Here is a 13,736-nt window from a genome sequence, read left to right on the forward strand (position 1 = left end):
CTTAAGACAGTCAGTACCTCCCTTATTTATGTCATGTAAAACAGTGTATTTAATAAATAACTTCCTACCCAGTTGCAAAATATAGTTTTCATTTATGTGGGGTACAGGAACACATAAGAGAAACTCACATTCATAATAGACCCCCCCCCCCAAATCCCTTTGCCACTGCAAGACTTTGAGAAAAATAGCTAATGTTTGAAAGATAGAGTGAAAGCTGTTTCCTGATATGTGTTTCTATATTCCACACATCAATCCACTATTGGTGAGTGGTTTCCTTTCCCTTATTTTACCTATTGCTCCATTCAGGAATTTCCATTATTATTATAGTTTGTGATTTAAATGCTTTATTATTTTGTGACGAACAGGCAGATGACAATTTAAGATAAGAAACCCTTTTATGACTAAAAATTTATCCAAAAATGTACTCAATCTCTCAATTGCATTATCATTTCTATAACATCAGCAAAATATGTCAACAGTGAAACTGGCTATTAATTATTATTTTCTGATTCCATGTAATGTCCTGTTGTAGCTGACAGCAGTGATCATCCCCTTTAATTTACATATAACATTTACATCTGCCAATTCTTCATGGTGTCTGTTCTTTCAGAAGAACAGACACCACACAGTCACATTAACAATTATTGATATTTGTCTTAATACTCATTTAAAGAGTTCAACCAATAACATAATTTAATAATTCTAGAAAAATAAATTGTTTTTGAAAGTAATGCAGTACCTGTATAAATCAACAGAAGAACTGTCAGGGGAATGGATTCTTAATGAGCTACTTGAAAAATGATCAACTCAATTAGAGATTTCATTTTTCATAGAAAACTATTTTTGTAGTTCTCTTTGAAGTAATTGCACTAATGTAAAACTGATCCAATTTTTGTGGTACTTTTTTTACACATTTTACAGTGCTTTTTCTTTTGAGCTGCCCGACAAATCTTTTCTATTATGTTAAGGAAGTACTTCCGCCTCGACTGACATCTCTGCCCAAACTCTTTGCCTTTACAAATGTCTGCTTGTGTCTGTGTATGTGCGGATGGATATGTGTGTGTGTGCGAGTGTATACCTGTCCTCTTTTCCCCCTAAGGTAAGTCTTTCCGCTCCCGGGAGTGGAATGACTCCTTACCCTCTCTCTTAAACCCCACATCTTTCATCTTTCCCTCTCCTTCCCTCTTTCCCGATGAAGCAACCATTGGTTGTGAAAGCTTGAATTTTGTGTGTACGTTTGTGTTTGTTTGTGTGTCTATCGACCTGCCAGCATTTTTGTTTGGTAAGTCACATCATCTTTGTTTTTAGATATATGAATTTATTTACTGATCAATAAGTATTATGGTGAATAAACAATTAAGCCAGTTTGACAATATCACTTCAGAAATGAAATACCATAATGTCCAATGTTTCCATGTCATCTCTCCAGAAAAAAAATGTTCTTTGGACAGAATCAGCAACTGAAAAGGAGATGGTCATGATGTTGTGTAATGCAAAGGGATTCGAGACCTTAAACATAGCTTTTCATGTCCCGCATCCACGATCATCCAGGGTACTATACACATTACTGAGTGAATAAATGTGTTTCAAAAAGATTCATCCAATTTCAGGAGGTGCAGATTGCTTGTTCATTCATTACCCAACAAAGTATGTTGAGCCATTATAGTGACAACACAGCAAAAAACACATTTTGCATTCTTCAGCAAATGCAATTCAGTTACAACTGTATGTTGCGGTTTTCATTGACAGTGTGGTACTGCAGCTTGTATGGCTCAAGGCATTCCACATTAGCACCAGCAGTTTCAGGACATTGCTTGTCTTTGTAAGAGGAAATCCATAGATTACCTCACCACTCTGGCCCTTATGCCTGCTCAAGACACAGAGCACATTCGACAGAGTTTTAGTCTGCATGTCTCACAAGCTGAGAGTTAGCCATTCCTCATGTGTTTGGCTTGCTTTGTGATAACTGTTATGTTTCAAAGCATACATGACTCAGTTTCTACAAGTCCTTCACCATGGTGATATACAGCATTGCAAACAGTTTCATGATTTATTCTGGGCATAGAGATGAAAGGTAAAAATTTCATTTTTCATCAAGCATAAGAGTGACTGTCCTAAGATTTACATTTCTTGCACCATTTCCCAAGAAAATATTTATGCCTATTATTGTTTGGAGAAAAGATGGCTACAGAAATTATATACCAGAATATGCTGAAGATCTGACTAATTTCACAGTTGCAAAATCATGTTGGAAACCTCACTTTTCAACAGGACAGAGCACTGCTGTTTGTTTTGGGGGTAATGAAGAGTTCCATCTATGTGCATCCGCATCCTACTACTTTGGGTGAACTGCAACATCCCATAGCAACAACACTCACTGCAGTAACTCCAGACATGCTTATGAGATGTGGGATGAGTTTGAGTACTGCTCAGATGTTTGTTACAGATCCAGTGGAGGCCACACTCAACATCTGTGTAAGGTAAATGGAAAATTTGTTTCTGAATGTAATTGTAAAGAGTAATTCAAAATTTGAACTGCACACATGTGAAGGATCTACCCTTATTAAATCAGACCGTTTTCTTTGAAATAAAAAATTTGTAGTCCTATGCATAAGTTAAAATTTGCCTCAAGATTCTGTCTCGACTCATGTAGAAGATATGGTTTTGTGAAATTGGATAATTCTTTTTGAAACACCCTGCAAAGCAGCAAACATGAGTGCCCATGCGTGGACAGCTGGATGCCCTTGGATACAAAAAGGGAAGTGGTGGGCAAACAGCAGATGTACAGGCAATCAGACAGTCAGGCTGTAGCCCACGCGCAGGCTGATGGGCAATGAGGGCAGTTATGAGGCAGTATTGGAACAGCCTTCTGTATTGTATGGAAGTGTAATCATTTGATCACTGTAGCAAGAAATGGAGAAAACAGAATGGGAAATTCTACTACATCTCCTGCAAATGTAAATCACATGATCAAAAGATTTACCTGTTGAACCAACATTACTGGACAACATAAGCAATTCATAAAGCAATGTAAAAATGTGTACAACACTCTGATAAAGGGTACTCTCATAGGCACATAAAAACACTTTCAGAGCAATGGAACTAATATGACTATCAGTCCAAATGTTGTGTGATAGTAATACAAATTTCCATTTTCTGGAAGTTTCCAATCACACTGCCTTTACTCAGCCTTTTTCAGAGAGTGTGCCATGGTATATCTTCTAATATCACTTATTGAAGACTCTATTGCATGCCTCCTAGGAATCATGTTTAGAAATACTTCGTACATGGGCTTAGCCATTTCTAGATGCTCGTTACTATATTCGCATATGAGAAGAGAGAGAAATTATGGCCTGTGATGTGGGTTTAGGAGTTTCTGAATTTACATTATCTCACAGGAAACTTGCTGTTTACTTTGGACAGATCTGTTGTCCATTTTGTAGAGGAAAAGGACCCACCAAACAGTTACAACCTTTTTACTCAAACTTCATTTGCAGGCTAGTTTCAAAAGTTTATATCCATTCTCAATGCTGTGTGATGTGTCAATATGGCATCAAACATAAGTAATACAGCAACTGCTACAATCTCTTGGAATCTGCCTCATGTTGAGGTCAGCCCCTAAACACAATGTGAGAGCTTGTAGTTGCTCTTCTCTCATGTGTGGTGTGGGGTTATATTGGCACATCAAACAGCAATCAGAATGAAAATTAACTTTTGGAATTAGTCTGCAAATAAAGTTTAGGGAAAATATTTTGTAACTGTCTAGTGGAGTCTTTCCCTCTACAAAATGAAAAACACAGCTGAATGCCCAACCGCCACATGGAACTGAATAAAGATTTATTGGTATTACAGGAAAATATCATATGCACTTGTACATTTAGCTGCTTCTCCTGAATTCTTTCAAAAGTTGTAGGGTGGCATATTCCAGCACTCCATTGTGTAGTACTCTCTGTCTGATCTTAGTAAAATGTTATTATTGCAGTGTTCTCATGTGCAGCGAAATACAGGGTGTTTAAAAAAAAGTCACAGATTACTACAGGAGGTAGTATTAGTCAAAACTAAAAGAAAGGTCCCAGTAATTATATGTCCAGAAAGTGATACCTGTTTAGATAGGGGCATTATACTTGAAGCAAGTACTTTGTGGTGTAGGTTACCTTACTATTGCAGCAAGCTGCACAAAGAATTAATGCCACCACTGGAGAATGTTACTGTTGTAGAAAGGCAATGATTGTGGTTTACACACAATGGGGCACCAAGCATTTTCTGCAACTCATGTGATAATATCTCACCACAATGTTTCATGGGCAATCTATTCATCGAGGAGGTCCTGTAACGTTGCATCCCCATTCACTCTGTTGGGTTTATGGCTCTGGGTATATTAAAAAGTATTGGTGTATGCTGAACCCATCGACAATGTGCAGATGTTACAGGAGTGTGTGAGCAGTGCACGTGACACAATCCAAATAGAGAAAAGTGTATTTATTCACTGGGTTGATGGGCTAAAGGATGTGTCAAGATGAATGGAAACCATTTGCAGCACTGCCTATAGTGTCTACTACTGTTTAACAGACAGATAGAAATGAAAGGGCAGACTGACCCATGTCTCAAAAGGTATTGGTTTGTGGACACATCATTATAGGAGTTTTCCATCTAGTTTTGACCAATACTAGCTCAAATATGTGGGACTTTTTTAAACAACCTTTATGTGCATTACATTCACATACCCACACTTCTTTTTGCCTACATTTTAGCTGGATGACCTTAAATCATGAAGACCTAGATTCATGTCTATCTCATTATCCATAGGTCAGATTTATACAGATTTGTTTTATTACAGGTTACAACACTAGAAACTGCAGGGATAGAATTTGTCAAGTATCTGCTGACAGATCACCTAACAAAGAGCTTTCTGTTTTTTCACTGTATGGGTGCATCTCCCTTCCTCAAAAGCACATTGTAGGTTTTTAGAGATAGCTCTTAATCCAGCTATTAAAAATGGTTCAATTTCAACTCCAAAGATGACAGAGTAAAATATGACACAGGAAAAAGTTAAGTTGTTTTCTTTACACTACATAATGAAAAACTACCAAAATACCTGCTTAAAGGCTTTTACATTGCAGTTTTATTACTGAAACACTTACGATGTAAAACTGAAAGGCTAATTATTCTTCTTTAGTACATGATTTCAAGAAGAATTTCATAATTTCATATAAATGATCAGTAACCAGACATAGTGGGAAAATCCATTTATATATTGTTGTATTGAGCATAATCAACATAAATGAAGAATTTCATCATTTCATATAAATGATCAGTAACCAAACATAGAGGAAAAATCCATTTATATGTTCTTGTATTGAGCATAAGCAACATAAATCATTGAAACTGTAATTTTGATTGTGACTTGTAATTAGAACCACAGCTATTAAAAATGAATACATTCTACAGTATGATCTCTTCACAACATGAGTTTATAACTACATTTAAAATAAAAATAGCAGTTTTTAATTACATGAACTGATAGAAGAAATCTGTGATACATATACATCAACACATATTTTTACTGATAATTCATGTGATGTAAAATTATTGATACAGTTTTCTATTTCAGTGCAATACAATTTTATAATATTTTTAGTACATTAGAGCAGTGAGTAATACAATGACAGTAATAATAATTATTCTTATATTTTCTGGTCTATCCAACATAATATCCTAAAAAATAAATATGATATAACACCAATAAAAACATCTGTAGGTGATGCGTGTATTACACATGCCTTTTATGTGAGCAAAAGAAAAGTATTTGCTTAATGCACTTGCATGACTCTGTTTCACAGTTTATTCTCAAAATCATCCAGTAGCAGAGACTTGTGTTCTTCTAACCATTCATTAATATTATCAGCTACTGCTTTACATCTCTCAGGACCTTGCAAAAATGTTGTATGGTTGCCTTCTACATATTTTATATCAAAAGGTCCAATGGTTAGCTGTCATTAAAGAAAAAAATATGAATTATCTGACAATGGTTTAATATCTTTTCATGAAAATATTAGGTTTAAGTACGAATATCAACTGAAAATACAAATCACTGTAACCCGCTAAATTTATTGCTTTTTCCACTATGGTTTTTGGAGAAGTATATCTCCATAATTAGGTGGCTTTATTCAATAATAAGGCATAGATGAACTGTGTGGATGAGTTTTTATGGGCGGCATGTGGTACTCTCTGGCAGCAGGAGACAAACCATTGTGTAAGTACAAGGCTCAAAGTAATGTGCATGCTTTGACTGCAGTGGTGAATGGTAGTGCAAATGTATATATCTATCACAGGCTAATTTTCTGTTCATGTTTCCTTTATGTATGTTTGCTACAAACTGAACTAGATAGTGCAGCTGTATAAATATGTGTCTAGATGAAAAATGTACAGTTTACTTATTTAATCGTCCATATAAATCTCTTTTTCAGTACATATATTGTACACAAGATATTGGACAGAAAACCTCTATAGCTGTTGGTTTTACAACTATCAAACATATGTCACGAAAATTTTTATAAAAAAACTGGATCCATAATGTTAATACTTAGAAATTTCATTAAATACTCTACATTTACAAATTAATTCTACAATTAAAAGCATGAATTAAATTTTTTCTTGCATAACACACAATGAGACTGAACGACAGCAGTTTTGCAATTAATAGGTTGCCAAAGATTTTTTAAAGTTTTGTAGTTGAGGAAGAAATTTTATGTTTTGATAATCTATTGTATAGTTTTGTTCCTGCATGATATACACCTTTTTGGCATACTGTGGTGTTACAATGACTAACATGTATCACAGTATGCCACTGTCTGACATGGTACTGTTTGCTTTCAGAGAGTGTGCAGACACACATTTATGTATTAAACTCCATTACTCAATTAGAGACAGTAATAATAAAACTTAGTAGATACATGTAGAGTGAATCAGGAGGAAATGTACATGCTTTGAGGGATGATACCATTAGCAATTCTGAACAAAAAACGTCATATGGACATATGTTATGTTCTTCACAGTTTCCGGGAAAAATAATGAAAACAATGGGGAACATGACAAATGCAGGTGATAGTAAATGAAAAGTATTGATCTAATGTTTTGTTTGATTGTATTCATTTCCTCACAAAAGATGTTCAAAATATACACCATCAACTGCATTGCATTTTACAGCTTTTATATACAGCTGCTTTGTTGCTGATTTGAGCTCACTCATGTGGTCCTTTACTTGAGCACCTGGGTGTCAGTCGCATGTCCTTCTTTACCAGTACTTACATGTGAATACGAAGCAATATTAGGCTACGTAGTGTTGTCTTTACTGATCATTTCAATGCTCACTTCACTCATGCATAGGTTGATGGACACATGTAAAATACAAATGAGAAGTTGTTCCTTTGTGTCCACTCTGTGCTTATAAAATCTATTCTTAAGTCAACCACACACACAGCAATCTAAGGGAGTAAGATTAGGTGACGTCATGGTGACTGATCCAGTGTGCAGGATATGTTTGAGTGAGGTACTGTGTGACTGCCACACTGATGTTCACTGGAAGTCTTTCATTCAGAATCACCAATTCTATCAACCCTCAAATCATATACCTTTCCTGCATCCATGGTACATCATTGTATGTAGAGATTTTAACACTGATTTCAACTTGGGTAGTACACTAAACTCTCACTAATCCAGCCCTCCGTAGTTCAACTTCTCAGTAATCTGGGTCTACATCCAGGTTCTTGTTCATCAAGCAGAAATGAATCATCCTGTGCAACAATGTTGTTATTTCATTTCATGTTAAACAGTGCTATACATTCTCAGAGGAAGAGAAATTGATGAATATGTTGCTAAATGGCTGAGTAGGGAAAACAGTCAGATACACAAAATTTGAAGATGTCTGGCACTGCTGATGCTGAAGCTGCAGACATCTTCCTGGAGTATATTGTGAAACAGCCAGATACATGCACTACTGATGTAATGCTTGTAAAATGGTTGTGTGCTGGAGCCATGTATCATCATTAGTCACATATAATCATTGCGACAACTAAAAGTTCAGGATGCGGTGCTTCACAGTGAGCAATACTATTGTATATGTACACACTCAAGAACAAAGTTTTCTATGAAGTGAATGTATCTTTTGATTTAATATAGTGTATTCCATATGAGTTTAAATTAAATTTCAGAACTCTCAATAATCTGGCACTGTCACTACTCCAGCACCCATATGGGAAAGGAATGGCCAGATTAGAGAGAGCTTATTGTACAAATGAAGTTCACTTACAATTATTGATGTTCAGCTTTGGTTTTGTACCCATAGTAATATTCTCAACAAGAACAGGAGAACATAGCATAACAGCAGTTGATAATTTATTTTGTGAGCCCCAAAATATATGGTTTGTCTAATTGTAAGCAATGAAGCAGTCCCATGAATCAGGTCTAGTTGAGAAGATAAAAGAACAGTTTCACAGAATTGTGAATTCTGACTCATTCACACTTTTCATAAGGTATTTACTGGATGAACAATGGGAAGAAGTTTGCCAAGGGAACATAGTATTTGATAAATGCATGTCTTTCCAAAAATATTCTTATAACACTATGAATCCAATTTCCTTCTACAATCAGTCAGGAATAATTATAATGGATGCTGGGATAAAAGGAGGCTAACATTTGAGGTTAAAGAATCTTGTGCCAAGAAGAGAGCATTTAATTTTTTTTTTCTTTTTTTTTTAGAGAGAGAGAGAGAGAGAGAGAGAGAGAGAGAGAGAGAGAGAGAGAGAATGAAATCAGCTGTCCTTAATTAAGACTTAAACATGCACTACAAATGATGTTACAAAATTCTTTACTTGTCATCAAAAAAGCAAAAACCCTGCATATGCATTAACAATTCAAAATTCCAATAACAAAGCAAAGGTAAAGGGACATTACTAGATATAGAATGAATAAACTCAGTAAGCCAAATTGAAGCATTATTAGGCATGAGATGAATAACCTTAATAAGACAAATGTTATTTAACTCCCTAATTAAAGTAGCAACAAAGCATATGATGCTAACTCAGTTGATTGGCTACTAAATTCAACACAGTCTCCTGACAGTAAAAGAAAACAGGTGGAAAATATACCACTAAAAACACATCCATTAACTTTCTCAGGTATACCCCACCATCAGGCATCAGTTTTGACAAATTATCTGCTAGAGAGATTGTCAAAATCATTAAATCACAGAAAAGTTGTACCTCTTTGTGTAAGTGATGGTATTTCAACCAAAGTACTAAAATCTCATGCTGACTTACACCCAAACCTACAGAAGTCAGATACTCAGATCTGTACCCAATGTATGTTGATGGAGTGTCGACCACCACTTGAATTCTATGCAGCACAGTAAAAACATAACTGTGAATAACTAATGCATTTAGGAAGTTGATAGTGTGTTAGATTGTCATACTAAAGATCCTGGGTGCAAATCCCAATTGTGACTTTTTTATAGTATTATGTGTGAAAGTGTTGTGATGCAATTGTTTCTATATTCTACTGTTCCGATTGTTTATGTTTATTCTGTGAAACTACAAATGGACTGGCTGCTTCATCATGAGTGGTCTCTGTTCTGTCACTCATGTCTGGCAGAACATCACACCTATCTACACTCCTGGAAATGGAAAAAAGAACACATTGACACCGGTGTGTCAGACCCACCATACTTGCTCCGGACACTGCGAGAGGGCTGTACAAGCAATGATCACACGCACGGCACAGCGGACACACCAGGAACCGCGGTGTTGGCCGTCGAATGGCGCTAGCTGCGCAGCATTTGTGCACCGCTGCCGTCAGTGTCAGCCAGTTTGCCGTGGCATACGAAGCTCCATCGCAGTCTTTAACACTGGTAGCATGCCGCGACAGCGTGGACGTGAACCGTATGTGCAGTTGACGGACTTTGAGCGAGGGCGTATAGTGGGCATGGGGGAGGCCGGGTGGACGTACCGCCGAATTGCTCAACACGTGGGGCGTGAGGTCTCCACAGTACATCGATGTTGTCGCCAGTGGTCGGCGGAAGGTGCACGTGCCCGTCGACCTGGAACCGGACCGCAGCGACGCACGGATGTACGCCAAGACCGTAGTATCCTACGCAGTGCCGTAGGGGACCGCACCGCCACTTCCCAGCAAATTAGGGACACTGTTGCTCCTGGGGTATCGGCGAGGACCATTCGCAACCGTCTCCATGAAGCAGGGCTACGGTTCCGCACACCGTTAGGCCGTCTTCCGCTCACGCCCCAACATCGTGCAGCCCGCCTCCAGTGGTGTCGCGACAGGCGTGAATGGAGGGACGAATGGAGACGTGTCGTCTTCAGCGATGAGAGTCGCTTCTGCCTTGGTGCCAATGATGGTCGTATGCGTGTTTGCCGCCGTGCAGGTGAGCGCCACAATCAGGACTGCATACGACCGAGGCACACAGGGCCAACACCCGGCACCATGGTGTGGGGAGCGATCTCCTACACTGGCCGTACACCACTGGTGATCGTCGAGGGGACACTGAATAGTGCACGGTACATCCAAACCGTCATCGAACGCATCGTTCTACCATTCCTAGACCGGCAAGGGAACTTGCTGTTCCAACAGGACAATGCACGTCCGCATGTATCCCGTGCCACCCAACGTGCTCTAGAAGGTGTAAGTCAACTACCCTGGCCAGCAAGATCTCCGGATCTGTTCCCCATTGAGCATGTTTGGGACTGGATGAAGCGTCGTCTCACGCGGTCTGCACGTCCAGCACGACCGCTGGTCCAACTGAGGCGCCAGGTGGAAATGGCATGGCAAGCCGTTCCACAGGACTACATCCAGCATCTCTACGATCGTCTCCATGGGAGAATAGCAGCCTGCATTGCTGCGAAAGGTGGATATACACTGTACTAGTGCCGACATTGTGGATGCTCTGTTGCCTGTGTCTATGTGCCTGTGGTTCAGTCAGTGTGATCATGTGATGTATCTGACCCCAGGAATGTGTCAATAAAGTTTCCCCTTCCTGGGACAATGAATTCACGGTGTTCTTATTTCAATTTCCAGGAGTGTATACTAATGTACTCTATAAGTTTGCTACTTTCAACTAACAAAGCAAAAGCAGACTGCCGAAAGAACTTTGCTACAAACTCCGCAAAGCCCTTTCACATGTCCAGGAAATGTTCTCCCATATAACAGTTTCATGCATATATAAAAACAAATTGTCATCAGTGGGGTTTAAACATGCAGCCTCTGGTGTGTCAGTCTCACACACTACCAACTCCCCTGCATGAGATCTGCAGAACTGTCACTCACACATACACTTGTCCTGTGCTATGTAGCTCTCGTGACATTTTTAATTACCATTTACCCCTGTTCTACCGGACAGCAGTACATAGAATGAACTCAACTGGTGTTTTGGTTGATACTCTATTTACAATGTTTGGTACCTATCTCAGTATGTGATATCTGGAGGTTTGGGTGTTAGTAGAATCTACTTTAATTATCTCTGTAATAAGTCAGTGAGTCAAGGTGTAGTTCCAGAAGGACTGAAGCTAGTGCTAATATCCTCTACTCACAAAAGTGGCTATAAACTAGTGATATCTAATTATGAATCCATCCCTCACCTTTATTTGTTCTCATAATTGTTTTAGAATATAGCTTATAACAGAGTATTAAGAACAATTTCGTAACAATAACATTTCAAAAACAGCTCAGTTTCACTTCCATAAAGACACCTCTACAGTGAAAGCATTTTTAAAATCATTTATCAGACTCAATTCTGGTTCAATGGAATTTTCTATGATCTTGCCATGGACTACAGTTGTGTAGATTACAATATTCTACTAGCGAAACTAAAGTGTTATGGTGTCAAAGGCATAATTCCTACATGGAAGACAAACTTGACTCACTTCTCATTGCTAAAGGCTCTCCTTCATTATGGAATTTATTGAACACAATGTATGTCTGTACGCTATATGATCAAAAGTATCCAGACACCTGGCTGAAAATGACTTACAAGTTCATGGTGCCCTCCATCGGTAATGCCTTGATGACAGCTTCCACTTTCACAGGCATACGTTCAGTCAGGTGCTGGAAGGTTTCTTGGGGAAAGGCAGCCTATTCTTCATGGAGTGCTGCACTGAGGAAAGGTATTGATGTCGGTCGGTGAGGCCTGACAAGACGTCGGTGTTCCAAAACATCCCAAAGGTCTTCTATAGGATTTAGGTCAGGACTCTGTGCAGGTTCTGTATGTTATTGTTGTGTAACCACTCCGCCACAGGACATGCATTACAAACATGTGCTCAATCATGTTAAAAGATGCAATCGCCATCCCTGAATTGCTCTCAACAGTGGGAAGCAAGAAGGTGCTTAAAACATTAATGTAAGCCTGTGCTGTGGTAGTGCCATGCAAAATAACAAGTGGTGGAAGCCCCCTCCATGAAAACCACGACCACATCATAACACCATCACCTCCGAATTTTACTGTTGGCACTACACATGCTGGCAGATGACATTCACTGGGCATTCGCCATACCCACACCCTGCCATCGCCACATTGTGTATCTTGATTTGTCACTCCACACAACATTATTCCACTGTTCAATTGTCCAATGTTGACGCTCCTTACACCAAGCAAGGTGTCATTTGGCATTTACCGGCATGATGAGTAGCTTATGAGCAGCTGCTCGACCATGAAACCAAAGTTATCTCACTTCCCGCCTAACTGTTATAGCACTTTCAGTGGATCCTGATGCAATTTGTAATTACCGGGTGATGGTCTGGATAGATGTCTGCCTATTACTCATTACGACCCTCTTCAACTGTCGCTGGTCTCTGTCAGTCAACAGACAAGGTCGGCCTGTACACTTTTGTGCTGTACATGTCGCTTTATGTTTCCCCTTCACTATCACATTGTAAACAGTGGACCTAGGGATGCTTAGGAGTGTGGGGATCTTGTGTACAGACATATGACACAAATTACACCCAATCACCTGACCACGTTTGAAGTCTGTGAGTTCCATGGAGTGCCCAATTCTGCTGTCTCACGATGTCTAATGATTACTGAGGTTGCTGATATGCAGTACCTGGCAGTAGGTGGCAGACAATGCACCTAATATGAAAACTTTATGTTTTTGGGGGTTTCCGGATACTTTTGATCACATAGTGTATGTATGAAATGAATGAATGAATGAATAATTTCCAACTTAAACATCACTATGTACATGTCAGTTTGTATAACTGAATAAGTGACTGAAGATTTTTGTCATGGCATATATTACCTTTCATTGTGCCACAGTTAACTTTAATGAATAAAAATGCTCTTATATTATTTGTTGGCAGCAGCACATATTATTAAAGGTGACATGTAGCAGCTCAAGAAATATTGAAATTCTCCTCATAATTTCCAGTCAATGATCACAAATAAGTACCCACAGATTATTAATTTTGGTTCTGCTTCTGTTTAAGTTTGGTTGGTAGGTTGGTTGATTTATGGGAGATCATCCATCCCACTGGATTGAGGAAGGATGGGGAAGGAAGTTGGCCAGGCACTTTCAAAGGAACCATCTTGGCATTTGCCTGAAGCGGTTTAGGGAAATCACAGAAAACCTGAATCAGGACTGCCGGATGTAGGTTTGAACCATCGTCCTCCTGAATGCAAGGCCAGTGTGCTAAACACTGTGGTACCTCACTCTAGTCTTTTGAGTATCTTGGTATGA

At 38.7% G+C, this 13,736-nt stretch overlaps 1 protein-coding gene across 1 annotated transcript in view; it reads right to left on the reverse strand.

Moving 5' to 3' along the window:
* Positions 1-5,425: 5,425 nt before the first annotated feature.
* The window catches only part of LOC126175576 (fatty acid synthase-like), a 218,957-nt gene continuing 210,646 nt past the window's right edge, over positions 5,426-13,736 (reverse strand). Inside the window, exon 23 of the mRNA XM_049922434.1 lies at positions 5,426-5,990. Within this exon, the coding sequence (XP_049778391.1) occupies positions 5,835-5,990 (156 nt within the window). The 3' untranslated portion in view covers positions 5,426-5,834. The remainder of the gene's footprint in view (positions 5,991-13,736) is intronic.

Source organism: Schistocerca cancellata, chromosome 3 (assembly GCF_023864275.1).
Source record: "Schistocerca cancellata isolate TAMUIC-IGC-003103 chromosome 3, iqSchCanc2.1, whole genome shotgun sequence".
Taxonomy (NCBI): domain Eukaryota; kingdom Metazoa; phylum Arthropoda; class Insecta; order Orthoptera; family Acrididae; genus Schistocerca; species Schistocerca cancellata.